The sequence below is a fragment of the Telmatherina bonti genome, assembly GCF_933228915.1.
Source record: "Telmatherina bonti genome assembly, chromosome: 1".
NCBI lineage: Eukaryota > Metazoa > Chordata > Actinopteri > Atheriniformes > Telmatherinidae > Telmatherina > Telmatherina bonti.
This window is the reverse complement of record NC_136619.1, coordinates 35,245,876-35,266,263: the sequence shown is the minus strand read 5'-3', so window position 1 is coordinate 35,266,263 and position 20,388 is coordinate 35,245,876. Positions and strand designations below refer to the sequence as shown.

General features: G+C 38.2%; 1 protein-coding gene across 3 annotated transcripts; it reads left to right on the top strand.

Moving 5' to 3' along the window:
* Nucleotides 1-3,864: 3,864 nt before the first annotated feature.
* Nucleotides 3,865-14,824, top strand: LOC306774497 (RNA-binding protein, mRNA-processing factor 2a). Of its 3 annotated transcripts, none has more exons than XM_079264565.1 (8): nucleotides 3,865-4,282; nucleotides 6,900-6,977; nucleotides 8,332-8,370; nucleotides 8,562-8,624; nucleotides 9,595-9,745; nucleotides 10,685-10,833; nucleotides 12,374-12,446; nucleotides 13,861-14,824. In XM_079264565.1, exons 1-7 carry the CDS (start codon nucleotides 4,025-4,027, stop codon nucleotides 12,437-12,439), a joined length of 804 nt encoding a protein of 267 aa, XP_079120691.1. In that variant the 5' UTR covers nucleotides 3,865-4,024; the 3' UTR covers nucleotides 12,440-12,446; nucleotides 13,861-14,824. The 3 variants fall into 3 exon arrangements, with proteins under 3 accessions (XP_079120691.1, XP_079120690.1, XP_079120692.1); XM_079264564.1 differs by having other exon boundaries at nucleotides 10,685-10,848; XM_079264566.1 differs by lacking the exon at nucleotides 12,374-12,446.
* The last annotated feature ends 5,564 nt before the right edge of the window (nucleotides 14,825-20,388 follow it).

Genomic DNA, 20,388 nt, shown 5'->3' with positions numbered 1-20,388 from the left:
GACAGTTGTTTCCCACACAGGATTTTAACTCAAGTCTCCTGTGGGAAATAAGCTACTTCTATTCTACCAACCTAACCTCCATACATGGTCTTAGTCTCTCTTTTTCAAACTGGAATGGCTCATATATGTTTCAAATCTCATACAGGCTCTCATAACCACGTGGTTGTTTAGGATGGTTTAGCTTTTGGTTTGTTTAGTTTCTGCAAAACCTTATTTTATTAAAATTTTTAAACTTTTTTTTTTTTTGCATAACTTAATCAGCTGACAGCAAAACTGGAAAGTTGCTGGGGAACACAGAGACTTGAACTTCTGTCAGTCTGCAGTGTCACACAGGTCACCCTTCCTGCTTTGCTTTTGAAACTGTGGTAGTTTTGCAAAATCATATTCATAGCAGTTCAAGTTTGCCAAGGAAAACACATGGAAGAGACTTTTCTGCTTTTAGACTCGATACTTTACAGCTATTGAACATGAATGACGGTTTCGTGTGCTAGAGAACGTCTGCAAATTGTGGTTTTATTGCTCAGAAAATGTATCATTTCTGAACCATTTCCATAAACAATACAAATTCTGGTAGGAGACAGCAATGACAAGACATTCAGATAAAATCTGCTCTTATTATTGCAGTTTAAATGGCTGAAAATGTGCCGGTGTGTTAAAAAATACTGTAGAGAGTGATGAAATCTGAATGGCTAAGGTACAGGATGAAAAAACAGTGTTCTGCCTTTACAGTCACACAGTTCTTGTTTTTTGTTTGTCATTGTGCTTTTTTGTAAAAATAAATAAAGCAGTTGTTGCCTGGTTTAGATAATGTATACATGCAACATCTGACAGGAGTGGTTCGGGTTGCAGTTCTGACACACACTACTTTTTAGCTCCATCTAATACTAATAACTGTTGATGGGAAAATCTGGGAAGTGTGTTCAAGACATTAAAAGCAAAGGAAGGACATCCTGCTAGCCCCTCAAACAGACCTATTCCACATGTATCTAATTAATCGGACATAGCAGACTAATGTACTAAAGTAATCTGAAAATAAAAGTAAATTTTCAGCCATGATCATCGCTGCTCTCAATTATGTAAAACCTCTTTGGCAGCACTTAGGGGGTAAAAGGTCAGTAAGTTTAGCTCCAAACAACTCAGTCTTCTTTTAAATTCAACTGTGGAGACGTATAAATAAGACATATTTTGTGTCGTGCATTTACACACAGCTATCTTTGGCAGGAAAGATGGTGGTGACATTTCTGAGCATAAAAGGTTCAGAGCTTAAGGGAGTTTTCTTTTCTTTTTCTTTTTTTTTTTTTAACCCCTTGCAACTGAATCTTTCTTGTTTTTCATGCAGGCATCACTTGAAAGGAGTGTTAAGCAAAAGGCTATAAAAAAAAATTTTAAAAAAAGCAAGCAGGAAGTTACAAATGTGCACAAAAGTTGTAATTTGCTGCTTAGGCCTGATTTAATAAGTCCTGAATCTCATCGACAAGGTGCATAAAGACCTCCTGTGCATTAAAACCTTCTGGCATATGCTGATTTAGCTGTATGGGTTCAAGAAATGGATGATCACTCAACTGCACAGTCAATATTTTATAAGCAGTGAGTGTTAGTAAAATGACAAACAAAGCATAATTTATGTTCTAATGCAGCTTCAAAGTGTAATCCAGCTGCTGAAGAAAAGCACATTTCTGCTTGGCGTTCTGTTTTATTCTTACAAATCATAAATCTGTCCCTTGCTTTAAAATCCTAAAATTTAAAAGAAACGCTAAGTTGGTGTAAATCTAGCCATGACTAACTACTGTCACTGGCTCCACCTTTATTTCAGCTTATAAACTCATCATAAAGTTTAATTCAACCCTGACTGATCAAACGACAGAACAGAGGCCATCTTCCTTCTCCTTCTGACTGCTCAGCCGGAGGACAGATGTTGTAATGACCTTCTTTAAACTCACATCCTGAGAAAACAATGTCGTTTTCCAGTCAGTTAGGATTATGGATCATTCTGAAATTGATCAAATAACAATTATTAGCTGCAACCACTGTTTTTATTCACTGTTATTCCATCAAATATTTCCTCCATTAATGAATGAATGAATTGTGAAGAGTTGTGGGAGATACTATTTACAAACAGACAAATGTGTTTATTTTGCCTGGCATGCAGTTCAAACCCACACACATGTAATCCGTACAATGTCAAAAAATGTTAAAAAAAAAAAAAAAAAAAAAAAAAAAAAGAGAAGCAGGAGATCTGTTTGCTTAGAAACATGAAGCTCTGATAAATTGACAACATCCGCCTTTATCTCTGGAAATGTATACATGTATGTTTATCGAACACTTGGGTTTAGAAACGCATGTGAAAACACAGAGGAGTGTCGCTATTTTTAGTTCAAATCGCTCAAGAAGTACAGTGGGAACATGTCCGTCCACTCGTACCCCCCCTTCTATCCTTCGCCCTCCAGGCCTGATTGTGTTCCTATACAAAGTCAGGAAACTGTCTGGCCTCTGAGAGCTGCCTTGTTGTGAGGAAACACGCTGCATGTTGGGCTCGTGTCCAGAACTCAGCCACGACAAGCAGCACTGGCCGATTCTCCACCTACAGCCTTTTTACATCAACCTGCAACCAAATAACAAAAATACTCACAATTTTACATCATTATTATTACTACTGTTCTTTAGGATTATAACTGAAGTGGTATTTTATTTAATGTACTTCTGTCTTCATAGAACAAAATCTGTCTTGTTAGTTAATTATTGTTAAATCAAAGACATGTTAAATTCATAACTGCAGCTTTTGATCAATTTCTTGGTGTCCCAGGTTTTACACTGCTTTGATTTTGTTGTTTTGGAAAAAGATGTAATGTTATAAAATATGTGACTGAAAAATATGCTTTTTTTGTGAGCACTCAATATCACACCCTTAAAAATGTCATTGTAATCCGATACAGCCAGAAAGAATTATTTCATTTCAATGTAAACTTGTAAGATTTTACCATATTTTGCCAATAATCCTAAAAGTATTCATGGATAAACATGCCTGTTTATGTTTTTCTTTGATAAAAGGAGAAATAATTCAGTAATTTAAAAAAAAAAAAAACATTTTGCAGAAGTATCACAGGATTAAAAACATACTTAAGACATGAAAAGGTCCCTTTATAATAATCTATTTTTTCCACATTAAATACAATTTAAACATTCATATAAATAAAATAGGGCCAATTCAACTAAATTAATTTATTGTATATTAATTATATCAAACGTAGAAATTCTTTACCTGATCATCTAAAGATGAGGGCAGCATAATTTCTTCTGAAATACAGAAAAAACAAACAGATATAAAGGAATCTTAAGTAGGTTAAAAATGATAAATACCTCAAAATTTTATATGATCTAAAAATTAAACAATAGAAAACATTGAAGGTCAAATTTAATTACCTGTTTAAATACAGATTTAGGGTTAAATTTATTCAATTTCAGCATTATAGGAAGAATTATTACTAAAATGTTCATTTTATAAGTAGCGTTTCTTTCACTTTGAGGCATTAGACATAATCAGAGTATTGATAATGATCGGTTTGTGAAACAGGCAGCAGTTTGCGGGTCATGCGGTCAGTCTCCATTGGCTGTGCGGCTCCCATAGAAACGGTGATGTAGCGGCGAAGGGGCCGGGTCCTCCTGCAACAGCTGAGGCGGATCTGCAGCCTGATTACGGCTCACAGCAGACTCCAACATAATTGATGACCTAATTGAATAGCAGGAGGAGGCGGGGGTGAGAGAGAGAGAGAGGCAGTGGGGGGGGGGACCCGCGGACGGGAGGAGAGAGAGAGTCGCCCTCCAATGAGAAAAAGTTTACTTGTTCTTCCTCCGCACAGTCCCCACAGCTGAGGGCATTGATGTGAGCGCAGAGGCTTTCTGTTTTTTACGCGCACTTCTTCCCCCCCATCTCTCACCCTCACACACGGAGCACAAATCCACCTTCTCTCACCTTTAGTTTAGCGCGTGCCGTATTTCTTTTCTTTCATTTTCCTCCCTTTTATGAATGATTCTCTCTCGTTGTAATACTTCAACAACAAAACTATCCTCGGATACCCCGTCGGCACGACTTCACCTCGGCACATCTTCTCTCTTCAAGTTCAAACGCCACCAGGACTTCCACTGCAGCTTCAGACGCACTTGGGGGAAATATCACTCGACGAGGAAAAACTTGATACTTTGCGCAGCAGAAGCCGAAGCGACCGTCAATATGAGTCTCAAAGCTGACGCGGAGCCGAATAACAACGTTTCCATCGAAGAGGAGGTGAGTTTTAATCAAAGTTTTCTCCTTTTTTTTCTTTTTTTTTTCTTTTTACCTCCTCCGTCAGGACTTTGACCCGGTCCTGTTCTGGTGTAAGAAACGGTACTTCCGGCCGTAGAAAACATCCAGATCAATCTTCTCCACGTTTGTGAGATGAGTTTGGGATGTTTGTGATTTGTGAAAAGCAAAATTGCTTCATTTTTTCCATTAATGAAAGTGCGCAAATGAATGTGGGAGCTGTTATTTCTGTTCAGGCTCATGTGGAGTCTCCCAGGGTTGGTGTTTTTAGGAGACAGGCCAGCCGAGGAGCGTCTTCTAAATGTCTTTTTTTTTTTTTTTTTTTTTTTTTTTTTTTTTTTTTTTTTTTACCTGCTTTCTCCTTGCAGATGCCCACATATAGGTGCTATTGCTGTTTTCTTTCTTTTTTTCCTTTTTTAAATCTAATTAAAGTCATCAACTTTATCGTTATCTCTTTTATTTAGCTTTTGTGAATTTAGGAAACACCTGGTTTAAAGGGGGCTTTTTCATTTTAAATTTATTTTTCCTTTTTTTTTTTGTAATTAGCTGAGTGAATTTATTAAACTTATTTTTTTTTTTTTTTTTGTCTTGTCCAGCATTTAAGCAAGCAGATGCTGGATGCTGTGTTCTGCTGAGCAAATTTATTTTGCCAAGGGGAACTTTTGTAGATGTAATGATCCCCTTGTATTTCTTGATTCTTATTTTATTTTTCAATTTGTTTTGGATAATAGCTTGTATTACAGAGTTTATGCTGCTGGACCCGACCGGAAAGGACCGGAAAGGACAGGAAAGGGGCAGAAAGAGAACAGAAAAGAGAACATAAAAAAACAAAACTTAATTAAACTTATTTTCAATTCATGTCCCTTTTGCGTTCAGGTGGTGCTAACATGAACATCTATGGTGCCATCTCTGTAGTGTCTGCAGCATCCTTAACACCATACTTCAGCTTTTGCAAAACTCGAGAGAGGAAGTTGCAATACTTTTTTTTTTCTTCTTCAATTTTAAATGCTAAAAAAAAAAAAAAAAAAAAAAATCAGATTTATTAAATTGGCTGGCTTATGAAGACCTCACAGCTGCCGCGACGCTTCTCTCTGTGTGGCCAGCTATATTTCCTCTTTAATGACTCCTTATGGAGAGACACTAAGGGAAGCACTGGGCCTTTTGTTGGTTCTCTTTTGATTCCATTGTCTTCCAACAAAGACTTGTCTGGCCACTTGACTTCTCTTAGCCTAACTTGCTCTGAGGCTTTTTTTTTTTTCTCCTCTTGCTTTGGTTTAATTGGGAGCAAATGGAGCATAAATCCTATTTTCAAAGGAAATCTCAAATTATTTAAATGATAAATCATCCATGTATTTTTTTTATTTTTTTTATTCTTTAGCACAGTGTCTTAAAAAAAAATTGTTCATTTCGGAATCTAACGTGTATTATTTATTTTTAGCATAGCTTCAAGTTCATGTATTTGGAGTTCTGGACCAGCTCACTCAGTGACGAGCTGAAAGATGAATTGAAACATCTGAGTCCGTGTCCTGAACCGGCTTTCAATCGATGCATATGTTGACTTGCAAAGGGTGGAGAATTGCTGCTGTGCGGCACCTGAAAAATGCCGGAGGGCTGACAGGGTTGGGGCTATGGGTCAGAGGAAGGAAATGGTGTCACACTGTGCACTGTTGTCCAGTGCTGTTCCTCTGGCAGCTCTATTGTACTGAGGGCCTCCCCACCGGTTGGGAACTAATGGGCTTCGCAACCCACTGTTTGTTCCTTCAGCCTCACTGTTCTGCAGACTGTGAATGCTCGATCAAGGCGGGTCCCCGGGTCCTTGAAGGGGAGATCCATGAGGGCCATCTTCCATCCATAGTTTCGGAACATGTTTGATAAAATTGATGGAACAAGTGTAGCTTAATTATTAGTCAAATGTAGATTTTTTTATTTTTTTATTTATTTTTTTTTTTATATTACATTGGATTTGCTGAATTAAATCAGTATAAATCTATATGGATTTTGTTGGTATACTCCAGCCTAAAGAACTGGACCCAACAAGGCCATTTGATAGTTTTAAGGGTTTAAAAAGACAAAATTTAAAAAAAAAAAAAGGGCCAAAATGTGTTTGTTTTTTTTTTTTTTTTTTTTTTTTTTTTTTGTTTTTTTTTTTTTTTAAATTTATATATATATATTTTTTCTTGCTGATTGAGGTACTCTGAGGTTATTTCTTTTAGAATTGGGGAGAAATATTTATCAGAAGTTGATTTTAATTTCTGGTATTGATGCTGGTTATAACACTGACTGTAATTTCTTGAATAAAATATACAAATTTAAAAATATATGTAAACATCTGATGGCTCAATTGCTTCATGGTCTTTGAAGGTCACTTCATACATCTTTTTTATTTTTTTTTTTAATTTATTTTTTTTTCTCTATTTAGGCCACTAGTTTTTCCCCTTTTTTGCCCCTTCATAAGAGAAACATTGTTCGGTCATTTCCTTTTTCTTCTTGGGATTTTGGGAGTTGATGCCCCTGACAGATTATTCTGCATGTACAAATCTGTCTGTAAAACACATGGGTGTTACCAGTATGATTAAATGCAGTTTTTCTTCTCTGTTTGCAGGTACGAACACTGTTTGTCAGTGGCCTACCAGTTGATATCAAACCTCGGGAACTTTACCTGCTCTTTAGACCTTTTAAGGCAAGTTACCACATGTCTAATGTTAGAAACCGGATGATATATGGCTGTAAAGACGAGGGCGGCTGAGTGTAAATGGAATGAAGCTGATTTACATCAGGGGTCGCTGCTGTATGCCAGCGCCTGGAAGAGAGTCATGGAAAGTGTTTATGAAAGGATTATCTACACATTGAGGTGGATCTTTGGACCTTAAAATTTAAGTGTTAAGGGAGCTGCTGTCATCTGGCGTATTGACAATTCTTTTCATCCTTTTTCATGGTGCAGTTATGATGCACGTAAGACCTTTCACAGCATGTAAAGCATCAGATCTGTGCTGTATAGTTAAATCCCACCATTAATGGGAATCCACAAATTTGCGTATATGGAAATGAGGCCACATCATTGTTGTTCTATTGCAGTTTTCCTGCCCAGACCCAAGTCCCATAAACACCCCTCCCACTCTTGTCCTAACTAAACAAATTGGAAGTGGTATCCCTCGCACATGGATGGTCTTGTGGAATGTGTAAATGAGTAGCTCTTGCGATTGACCGACCAATTCTCTCCTTGACCCAGCTCACCCACCATGTAGGGAAATGTTTATTTCCTGAACTTACATTTGCACGTTGTGAAACTGATCAAGTGTTTTAAGTGAATTGTATCAGTCTTTTGTTTTGCTTTCTGCTTCCAGTGTTGGCAAACACAACCCAATGTGTGCATGTAGAGTTAATCTGATTAAGTCTACTTTTCTTCATTCACATCCAAATAAAAAGTTCTGTTAAGAGTTTATAAAGAGATGGATTTCAATATTGACTGTGTTTTATCTCTTGTTTTCCGACTGATTTGCTGACGCTAAATCTGGCTTGGACTCTTGCAAAGGATTTCTCTAAGGCAGTGAAAGTTGTTTAATTTTCCATGGCTATAAATCTGGATCAAGAGAGATCCCATGTTTCAGTTGTCTGGTCACACAAAACTCCCCTCTATTTTCTCAAGAGTTACTCATGCTTCAACCATCCCAAAAACTTCATGCAGAACCAATGGCTTTATTTGGAAGTCATGCTTAATCTGTGTTTTTTAACTAGCAAAGAGGCTTATGTACCTGATAACGGGCTATTGCCTCATTAAACTAAACAGGATCTTATGTTCGACTTTGTAGATAGAATTCAGTGTCTTATCTGTAGTCCAGACGAAGTTGCATTAGTTTTAGCCATGCACGTTGCCTGTTTTTATAGCAAATAAGTGCGATACAGACAGGTTTGCGATTTGTGCAGCTTTGCTTTGAGCTCCCAGCAGGCCAAGCAGATTTCTCTTCATATAGTTCATGCCTGACTTCCTACATGTGATTCTAGGGTGGATAATTGGCTATCTTTCTTTCCCGCAGGGTTATGAAGGGTCACTGATTAAGTTAACTTCAAAACAGGTGAGGAGCCTTCCATTGGTTCTTTAAAGCTGTGTTAAATCATTTCCAGGCAGTATTTGTTTTTGTCTTTTTTTTTTTTTTTTTTTTTTTAACTTGGAAACCATGGACCAGGATTGAACAATGTCCAGGTTTTAGTGTTTTGAGTTGAAGCGTCACCTGTCACAATGCATTTCTTCCTTCTTGTCTTCCAGCCTGTCGGGTTTGTAACCTTTGACAGTCGCTCTGGAGCTGAAGCTGCAAAGAATGCACTAAATGTAAGCGTAAATTTAATATTTTTTCCCCAAGTCTTTTGCATTTTTATTCCCTTTTTTTTTCCTAAAGAAATTGTGGTTTAAATGATTTTGTTCTAACTTTGTTTAAACTCACAAATAAAAAGAAATTAGGTCTTGTTATTTTTAAAGTAAAAATCTTCCATTATTTCTCAAAGCCAACCCATTTTGTCTTTTACAATTCAATGGCAGGGACATTTTTGGAAAGAGGCCAGAATCCCGTAGCCTTACGGTAGTTTACTTTGACCTTGATACACATCCTTCTAAGTCTCATGTAGCTTTCCTCATTTTGCATATCACTGCTTTACTGTAATACTTGTTCTATAGCCACATTTGTAGTGTTATTTGGACACATTTTCAGTAGTGTAACCTCTTATGTTGTCACCCAGTAGCCCACGTTGGCAGTATCTAACACTTCTCTCTCATAGCCTAGCCTTCCTTATGAGCATCACCTCTTAGACACACCAGCAGTCACACACACAAACACACACACACACACACCAAAATACTACTCACCTGCATGTGGGCACAACGCTTAGGGCACAAGAACACAAGCAGGGTTAAACCACCTAAAAGAAATGATCCTCGAGTCTCGCCATCGGCCCTTTTCCTCGTCTCCTTCTCCTCCTGACTCGCACAAAGGCTGAACTCGTCCACCAGTCGCCTGTGCTCTTAATTTCGTCATGAGGAAAAAGAGATGCAAGCATGTTGAAATATTCTAAAAAATGTATCCTTCAGTCTACCCCACATGAGTAAAGTGACGGCACTCAGGTGGGAGTGGTGTGCTCCGCTCCATTGGCGTTAAGCCCAAGGGAAGCTTGAAGGATGCATCCTGAGTATTGAGGCAGTGCTTTAGGAAACGGGGCCATGTGAGGCTGCTGAGCTACAGCCCCTCAAGCTCAGCTCGCCTCCCTTACGATACTATGTCCCCCTCCTCCTCCATCTCTCCCCCCAGGGTATCCGTTTTGACCCCGAAAGTCCCCAGACCCTGCGCTTAGAGTTTGCTAAAGCCAACACGAAGATGGCAAAGAGTAAGCTGATGGCCACACCGAACCCCACAAATATCCACCCTGCTCTAGGAGCACACTTCATTGCACGGGACCCATGTAAGTTGTACGGCTGCACCACTCTAGGCTCTCATCCACTCTCACCTTGGCAATTCCAGTGCTCAGTGGCCCATGTTGCCCTTTTATAAAAAAATCTGTGACATTGTGGTATTTAAAACAAATGGGCAGGGGTTCAAAACAGTCTAACAAATTAAGGACTAACTCACCTCCACATGCATGTGTCATCTCGATTCTTTAGACAGTTGCTTTGCTTCTCTCCAGCTGGGAAATTCCACTCGCAGGATCTAGTCAGTGGTGGCATCTTTGCTTCCTTTGCCTAAACATTGGCATGATTTATTGGGTTCAGACAGGCGGTGTCGACAGCAGCGAGGAGCTTCTTTCATGCCGGCTTTCGCCTGGTTAAATTGATCAGTGTGGTGTAGCAGACAGTGTTAAGGTGGAACTACTGTCGCTGGCTTTAGAAAGAGAAAAGTGGGGAAACTGGTTCCAAGAAGTTGTTTTTCTTATAAAGTTTTATGAAACCCTTTTCTCCTGGTAACTCTTCGTCGTCTTCTACACTGCATATGATGTTGCAACTAAAGAAAACTTATTTTGAGGTTGTTTGTCTGTTTTCTTTTAAACTGACTGCTTGTTGGAGAACCTCACAGTTTAATCTGAGTCAACACGCATGCAGCTGGAAATGAGGGTCATTTACATGTAAAAATGTCTCTGCTGATTCCACGGTGAAATTAACTGGAAGACAAATCTGGTTTGTAATGGTTTTATGGTTCTCTGTAGTAACGGTATAAACTATTACAGCAAAACGTGTGAATCTAATAAAATCGCAAATGTATCTCAGCTTTTTAAGGCCTGTTTTCAATACACATTTAGGAGTTTCTCACCTTGTGTCCTGATGGTTTACATAGTGCAAACCTGCACTGTATGAACAAAGATGGGTCAGTCAGCTTTGAATTTCTTCCACCCCTGTACTTTTTCCAGATGATCTGACAGGAGCAGCATTGATCCCAGCATCACCAGATGCCTGGACTCCGTACCCTCTGTATACCACGGAGCTGACCCCGGGACTCCCTCACGCAGCCTTCACTTACCCGGCGGCCGCTGCCGCTGCTGCAGCCCTCCACGCCCAGGTGAGGGACCAGCCGGTGTGTTACTCTTCTTTTGTTTTTCTTTTAAATAAACTCTTAAATATACTCTGACATGTTTTAGTCACTCAAATTGAGTCTTCAGCTTGGGGTGAACTTACCTATTCAAAGCTACAAAACTTAATTATCAAGAAGCGATGTGATTCTGAAACTACATGATGGGGACAACAGGAGAGGTTTTGATTCTTTACACAACCTAAGGGAACCTCTGAGGTATTGCAGTAACTGTTTAAAGACGTGAGTATCAAGTGTGGAAGTTGTCTGCACAGGTTGTGCCCAGTCTTAATGTGAACCAGAAAGCTGAGTGGAAGTTAAATCATAAGCTGTTATAATTAGTCATCTTGAAATGGAACGTTGTGCTTTGCCATCAACAGGGATTTTTATTTGTGGATGTATATTAGAGCTAAAATGCCATGCATGTAAATTTCTCACTGCGGTTTTTGTTTGGCAGTTCTGGCTCAGACAGGGGTACAACTTTTTCCTCTTTAATAGTGCTGAGCATCACTGTACTGGTGTGCAGAGGGATGTTGGGTACATTTGAGGACTTAGAAAATTTTTTGGTCTGTTAAATTTACTAAAGGAGTAATCTTGATCAAAAATCAAGTTTAAGCCCTAAGAGGACAGTTGTTAGAAATACTTTTCTGGTTTCTAAATTAAACAATTCATTATTATTGCTTATAAGTTGATCAGTAGAGATGTAAGAGAGAAATGGTTTGTGTTGTAAGCTAGCAGCAGTCTAAGAGCTGTAGTAGTGCAGCTAACAACAAGCCAGTGGGCAGGACTTTCAGTAACAATGGAAAATATTTCTCTTGTTGGGTCACTTGAAGTTCATTGTCAGCTAACTTCCTCTTGCTATGTAAGAGTGCAGAGGAGTGCTACGCTGTAAAGTAGCGAGATATGCTGCATCGGGTGTTTTTGCCCAACACAAGAGGCTAAGGAATGTAAGGTATTCACTTGGAGAAATTGTCAGATCTGATGGACTTCCCTGGAGGTGCCAACTAGCTGTCCACCGACCCGCTGGAACATAAGCTGACTGGCTAGCCATACAAGGGAGGGGGGCTTTTTAATTGCATACTGATGAAAGATCCCTAAATGCTCTTCTACTGACTCTCTGCTTTGTTTTCTCTGACACAGCAAATGTAGGGGTCTCGATGTGTCTTTAAACCTCTGATAACGCTGTGATTTATGTTAAGCTATTTGATTGTACAGTTTTAGCTTCAGTGAGTCGCAGGTATGGAAAGAAAAGGTGCATACAAACGGCTCAGGCCCAGTGGAAATGTTAAACGAAGAGTGGTTCAGCGCTCCACATTTCCATGCTGGTTAATTACTTGAGGACAATTGGCCTCAATGAGCAGCTACATGACCCACATTCCCATGATTTTGGTGACCAGTGCTTAAAGGGACAGTTCTCCTGAACCTGCCTGTAAATGTAAATTGTCAGAATATAAATGGATGAAATCTGCAGATCTGAGGATTGAAGCCTGGTTTTGGTCTGGTGAACATGACTATGTTTGTGTTTCTTTAGATGCGCTGGTACCCTACTCCCTCTGAGACTTCCCAGCCTGGATGGAAGTCCCGACAGTTTTGTTAGATATTTAGTGAGTAACCTTTGGTCAAACAGTGTTTTATTTTTTTTAGATTTGCTAAACCCCAACCTCAAATTTCTGCTAATCTGATGTCACACAAACTGAAATCCGGACACTGACACAACACCATGTTTAACTGAAGACTGCTTAATATGTCAACAAGAGCAACTGCCTAAACTGACCTGATGTTAGAGGACAGGGATGGTAAAACTCAAATTAAAAACAATAAAAAATGAAAAAGATACCAATGTTTTCTCAAACATGTCTGTAACTTGAGCTTAAAATCTATTCTCTCTCATGATAAATCATTGCAGAATTATTTCCTAAAACATCTGGACATTTTAGTAGCAATCGGTACTCGTGCCAATTTATCTTTCTACATTTTGACCTGAATTGTCTCTTTTCTGCATTTACACCAACAGAAATGAACATGTTGGCAGGTGGCAAAACTCTTTATTTGCTGTCATCAGTGGAAATACATGCTTTTGAAAACACAACATAGACAATTCATATGAGGGGATTTACCGAACTTTGAGACTTGTTACCATAATGTGTTTTTTTTTTTTTTTTTTTCATATTTATTGCTGGACAAAGACAATTTATCTTTGTTTTGCTCTGTTGTGTTGAAATGAACATGATTATGTTGGAGCAGTTTTATACATATCTTGAGAATTTCTGGATGTAAACGGTAGTAGCTATTTTTCTATGTATCTCTGGATAACTCCTACCAATCTTGTCCAAATTTTATATAGCTAATACTTAAATGTCTAACTAAGCCTATCATTGTCTAGAGGATTAACTGCTTTTTACTCCCTTTTTTATTTTTTTTATTTTTTATTTTTTTTGGTTTGCAGCCTCTTTCACAATTAACTATACAAAATGCTGCTATTTCTGCTTGGCCTTACGGCATAATTGTTTAGAAAACCTTTTATGATGCCCACTAAATGAGCAATAGCAGGAAAATGCAGTTGGATATTACAATTTATCCAGAATGTGACTTTATCAATTAATGCTGTAAAGATAATATTGTTCTGAACCCTTTTCTTCATCATCACAGAAAGCAATACTCCTCTCATGCATGAACAAATAACTGCATGATCTGAAGCTGTTTCTCTGGACTTTGTTCAGAGTTTTACATGAAATAGTTTAGTTTAACAGATTGGCACTGTCAATGCTCCTCTAATGTATCAAATGTGTTAATGTACAGCTTTAAAATGGTCCAAAACAAATGCCCCATTTACTGCCTTCTGAGTAAAGTTTAAAAACGAACCAGATGTCCAGTAGTTTTAGGAAATCCATTCTTAAATGGCTTTGAGCTGCATTAACCAGAATGACGCGTGTTTAAATGCTTGTTTTTGTAGGAAGATGAAAGTATAAACATGCTGGTGAACCTAACCTTTTTTTTTTTTTTTCCTGTTCTCTTCAGGCTTCTGGAAACCACACCTTTATCCAGCTGAAGTGAGGTTTGCCAAGCTCTTCATTAATTTAATCAGGTTTATTTAATGGACAAATGTGCATTATTATAAACAGTATTTATATTTCCTCCTGACGGTCTCTGGGAGGAGTAGGAGTTGAAACCATCTTGCTGTCGACAATCTGAGCTCATTCTTGGCCAACTATTGCGGTACCGTTAGCACTTAAAAAAATAAAAACGGGGAAAAAATAAACCTCATGCAAAACCTATTCAAACTCCATGGATCATAATTGCTGAGGAAAATTGACGCATTGAAGTCACTGTTGTTAAGCTAGTCCTTCCATGGGTTGCCGCTGCTCCTGGGAGGTTTAGAAGCATTAAGTCATTGCATGTTGGTCTTTTTGGCATGAATTTAGAATGCAGATTTCTGTGTATCCTAATTTACTTAGTGTTTGTTGCCTGATGGCCTAGACAGCAAAATGTTTTGTTTTTCCTGTAGAACCTTGGTCTTACCTCTGTGAAAGCTAGGCTGTTGTGTAAATGGCTTATCTTGCATGGACCTTGTGAATGCATCCCTACGTTCAGCCAATCCCAGGCCTCATGATCATCAGTGTCTATCCTTATTTGAGCGAAGGAAAGTACAAATTTTTGTGCTTTTTTTGCGTAATGTATATTTATGCATTTTTGTGCAACTAAATAATGAACCTATATAAGTTGGATGTTTAGTCGTCTCTTGTGTTTTGGTGTTAATTTTTGATCCTATAATCCTGTTGAAGTAGTTTTAAAAAAAAAAAAAAAGTGCAATTTGTTTAAAGGGGGAAGTGGGTATCTGTCAAAAGTATTGAGTGTGGCTTCTGCCATTCTGCTAAAATGAGATTGCTGTAAAATGATCTTTCAGAATGTGAAACTGGACTACAAACGTAAAGGGTTGCTTTTTTGGGGAGGGCCATTTTGAAATGGGAAGCAGGATTAGTGATGGAGGAATTTAGTTTGTGGTTTAGAACATATTTGTCTTTGTATCTGCTGTGCATAAGATGTTAAAAAATAATCCCATCTTATGAATAAAAGAAGTGAATGCACCCTTATGTTCGGCATTGGTCATTTGTCAGTCAGCAATTCAGCAGCCAATCAAAGTTGCCTGCTCAGTCTGTGCAGCAACTTAAAGAATTGAATTCTGGACATCAGATGATTGCATCAATAATTCATGCCAACTTTTCATTTGTAATGCACCACTGCATTAGTGTCTCTTTGCATCATATGTGGAGCTGACCTCCACACTCTGCCCTCTGAGCTGGTAAGATTCTCTGCTCAACCAACCATGGCTCATCCTCCAGGGACTCAAAAGTAAATGTTCTCCATATAAGCAGCTGCTTAATTGAATGGGTGACAATAATGCTGGTCAATGCAAACATTTGTCCATGTACTTCTAATCAAGTTTAGTGGAGTCATCAGCAGTAAAAGCTTTCAAATAATTTGGGTCAATATGAATTTAATTTTCTACCTCAATTATCACTTTGATAGAAGTAGTGGGGGCTACTGGCATGGAAATTTGAAATGACAAGATGGTTAGTGGTAATTAACAACCTGACTTGATTTGGTTTGTTCCAATTACTCTGAGGAACTAGATGTACTCAGGAACTAACACACATCATTGAGTCAAGCTGCACTTCACTCATTTTATTTATATATATATATGTATATGTATATATGTGTATATATGTATATATGTGTATATATGTATATATATATATATATGTATATGTATATATATATATGTATATAAAAAAAAAAATTATATAGATAAGGTTCCTAAATGCGAAAGACCTAAAACACTGACGAACAGAAGCAAGACTGAGCCATTTGCCCTTCATGGAAAAAATGCGTTTCACGTCACTTTCACACAGAAAATTTGGATTGACAGAAAATCAATACAAAGCGTGAAGATGTGGATGCCGTCAATTGAAAGGCAGAGCATTTCCTTTTTTGTTTCTCATCTGCAGGCGTAAGCTGTATGTCACAATCTGATAAAAGCCTAGATATTTACTTTCCCCTGAGAATATTTCATGTTTTCTGAAGAAGCTTAGACTGGTTCAGCAGAAAGGACAGATTCTTAATAAAACCTGCTTTCCCATAGTGATTAAGATTCTTCCAGTTTTGACTTTACTTTTTTTTTTTTTCTTGTCACAAGTGTCATATTTTAAAGATTTTTTTTCAAATATAGCCTACACATGTATGCACAAAATATGTGTACAAAAATGTTTCAGTCCTTTTTGCTGCTTATGTAAGCAGTACCTAAACTCCTGCTTTATTTCCACTTTGTAGCAACAGATCTTTAATCATGCCACATTGACCAAAGTGTTTAAAAATGAGTCACCCTGAAAGAGAAATGGAGAAAGCAGCTGTGTTCTTAGCACAATTAAATTTCAATGCAACTCTCTGTCGCCCTCTACTGGCCAAACATTGAGATTACACGGAGTAACGCCGCAGCAGGAGAGCAAACTGATCCTTTTAGGAAAACTCAGCTATATAATAAAAAACAAAAAAAAAATCATGCACAACATACTAGTCACACCGTTTAAAATTGTGATATAAAGGTTAGTTTCTCAAATATTTCTATTAATCCAACATAGATTCATAGATTTTCAGTTTAGTTTTTTGTGTTTCAAGAGTGATCTGAGTGATTCTTGTTCAAAATGCTTCATTTTCTTGGTCACAACATATTGTTTTATTTCAGTCACTGAAGCTGGAATACTAATCAAGTGACCTTTGTTTCCTAGCACAGTGATGCTGTTTTTTCTTTTGATATGTTGATACTCCATCGATGATTCTCATGATCTGAGCATTACAGTAATCAGCAGGGAAATGGACGTGTGATTCATCTACTAGTTTCAAGCAGCACAAGTTTGCAGAAGATCCAGATTCATATTCACTGAGCAGTTTAAACTCTTGTAGCTCTCCTAGCATTTTCTAACGATGGTTTAAAGACTTATGTCTAAGTCAAGTTTTAACTAAATGGCATGAATGCAACAGATAAAAATAATGCAGCTTTTCTTTTATTCAAATCTGAGCTATTGATCAAAGTATACAAGATCTATTCAAAGATGTGCATTTTTTTTTCTTTTTCCCTTAAGTTTAAAATGTTTGGTTTGGTCTGTATATAAAGAGCAGTGCCTGTCTCTCCATCACTGAAGCCTAGGGTAGTAACATCCAGCAGTCAATATGTGATTATTACCCCTACTTCATGTATTTGCAACTTCTCCACCTCTCTTTAGGCAGAAAGGGAGGACAAATAGGGAAATGTTGAATAAAATAAGTCAAAGATGGATGAAATGATGAAAAACCACTTCAAACATACTGATCACAAAATATGAAGCAATTTTACTTTGTGATATTTTTATGATGAGGGTGTGATATTGTGTGAAGACCTCAGATGGACATGTGGTCAACAAATCCATTATTGTGTCCCAGTGTGGCAGATTAAGGAAATGTCTGCCTTTTATAGACTTCTGCAAACACAAGAGCCTCCATCACCATCCATGTTGACTGAAATTATGAAATGTGATTAAAAGAATGTATATGCTAAAAGACTGACCTCAAACTTGTGTGTATATATATATATATATATATATATATATATATACACACACTATTCACAAAAAGTTAGGGATATTCAGCTTTTGGGTGAAATTTCACAAGCCTAAAATGCATTCAAACCTGTACAGGTGAACTTAATGTGATCTTCTCTAAGCTTTTAAATGCACATGTCCAACTGTTAAATGTTTCAATAAATTTTGCACAAGTTGCTGTTCTCTAACAAGGAGCTTAACGGCAAAAATCACGGCAGGTGTGTGATCCTTGAATTGACCAATAAATGTCCTGGTTCAATTAGAGCTGCAGTTTAAACAGTTGTCCTCATCATGCTGTTCACATTTTGACATCATGAGACCAAGACGACACCTAACAATGGAACAACAGTCCCTTGCCATTGCGACGCTTCAAACAGGACGTTCTCAGACAGAAGTGGCCACTGAGCTTGGAGTGTCACAGAGTGTCATCAGCAGGTTGCAACAGAGATATGGAGAGACTGGAAGAGTCACAGAAAGGCCTAGAAGTGGACGTCCTTTGGCCACATCCCGTGCTGATGACCGCTACATTGTGAACACTGCCCTGAGAAACCGGATGATGAATGCCACTCAACTCCAGGCACGTTTAAGAGAGGTGAGAGGCACCCAAGTGTCACGTCAGACCATTTGAAACGTTTCCATCAGCGTGGTCTGCGTGCTAGACGACCTGCACGGGTACCTGACCACACCACCAGGCACAGGCATCATCGTCTCGCATGGGCCAGGGAGCATTTACGCTGGACGAGGAACCAGTGGGCCTCAGTGCTGTTCTCTGATGAAAGTCGATTCACACTGAGCAGAAATGATGGCCGGCAACGATGTTGGAGACGTCAGGGAGAGCGCTATGCATCAGCCACTGTTGTCACCAGGCGAGCTTTTGGTGGTGGCGGTGTTACAGTGTGGACAGGGGTGTCCACTTGGTACAGAACTGCCCTACACTTTGTGAATGGTACAGTGACAAGCCCATACTACCTGAATAACATCATTAATCCAGTGATTGTGCCCCTACATGAACAGCACAGGCCTAATTTCATCTTCATGGACGACAATGCTCCTGCTCATCGAGGCCGCATCATCAGGGAACGGCTGTTGGAGACTGGTGTACCTCAAATGGAATGGCCTGCACTCTCTCCAGACCTGAATCCCATTGAAAACCTGTGGGATCAGCTGAGCCGTCGTGTAGAGGCTCGGGACCCTGCACCCCAGAACCTCAATGACCTGAGGGCTGCCCTTCAAGAAGAGTGGGATGCCATGCCTCAGCAGGCAATAAGTTGCCTTGTGAACAGCATGAGACGTCGTCGTCAAGCTGTAATTGATGCTCAAGGGCACATGACGAGCTATTGAGACGTTCAAATTTTTTGTTGTGGTGTAACTACCATTGTTGTTACCTTTTGTGTTGAATGAATTTTTTGAGATGAGGAAATCAGTAGTGCATCCTTCTACTTAAATGTCTTACTTTTATATTATATCACTGTAGCATGAACATATTGCATTTTCCATCAATTTCACCTGAAAGCCAAATATCCCTAACTTTTGTGAGTAGTGTGTGTGTGTGTGTGTGTGTGTATATATATATATATATATATATATATATATATATATATATATATATATTTTTTTTTTTTTTTTTTTTTTTTTAAATTTTTTTTTTTTTTAAAAAATAGGGTTGTGCTTAAAGTTTAAATCTGAGAGAAAAAAGTGTAAAAGTAGAGTTTGTTGTATCTCATTTTATAAATCACCGTCACATTGGGGGGTTGTTCTGTCAGGATGTTGTGACGTGTCAAAAGTTTGTTTTAGATTTTAAACTGATGTGATTTTCAGTTTGAAATTAAACTAAATAGGATTAATTTCCTATATTTTCTTAATGTAAGAAATCAATCCTCCTTTTGTTGCAGTGGGGAACTTTTGTTTTCTTTAATTTCCTAAATGAAAGATGGGACATTAAAGAATACATTATTCCTCTGCACATCAGATTTTCAACACATCTCGGTCACACACCTTGTAGAAACCCTCAGAGGGTTGTAAATCAGAGAAGTTCAAGGGTCTGAGGGACAAACTTTCGTAGTTGTTCTGCAAGAATCACCTGGTCCTAGATGTCCCCAAGGAGAAGAGGGTCAACTTCAGGAAGACAAGATGCGGACACCTTGGGTAAGAATGGTTTAAGTTGTGTGGGTGTAGACCTCAATAACAGGCGGGACTAGAAGACCAACTCACTTGTACACTTTGTACAGAGAGAATGGGCAGACTGTATTAGTCTGTATTAGTATTATTGCAGCAAAATAAGGTTTTCATTAGACTACCACAATTCTGATTTGTAGTTTGCCATATTTACTAATATTGTAAACCAGGTAATAGACTTCCTTCTTGCTTTTTTATCATTTATTATTTGCAATTTGCTATTATTGTTGGTTTTTAATCTTCATTTCCAACAGTTTTATTAAGATTTTTTACATTAATTTCTAAAGGCGATGCCAAACGTTAGATGTATTTGTTCAACAGAGCCAATGATGAATGCCTAACCAGTGTGTGTAACATGGGCGAACATGGGATCGATGGTATTCAGCCAGTAGATCCCAGCAGCTGCAGCACAAGAACAGCCATGCTTGTGTTGATTGGTTGATTATGGTTTGTTTACCGCAATATGAGTAATGTTTAAAACCTTTCTTTTCTCTCAGACATAAAACACTTTGTGTCTGTAATACCAATTAATGTTCATACCTTCTATTCATTAAAAAGGCAACATGCATGTAAGTAGTGCAGATGCAATGACTGAAACTATCTTTTTGTTTTCATTGTTCTATCAAAGCTGTGCTGAATCTATCTATCTATCTATCTATCTATCTATCTATCTTACTCCCTTTGTACACATTTATAAAATATTAAGTATTATTGTAAAAATTGGTGCACCACCACCTGA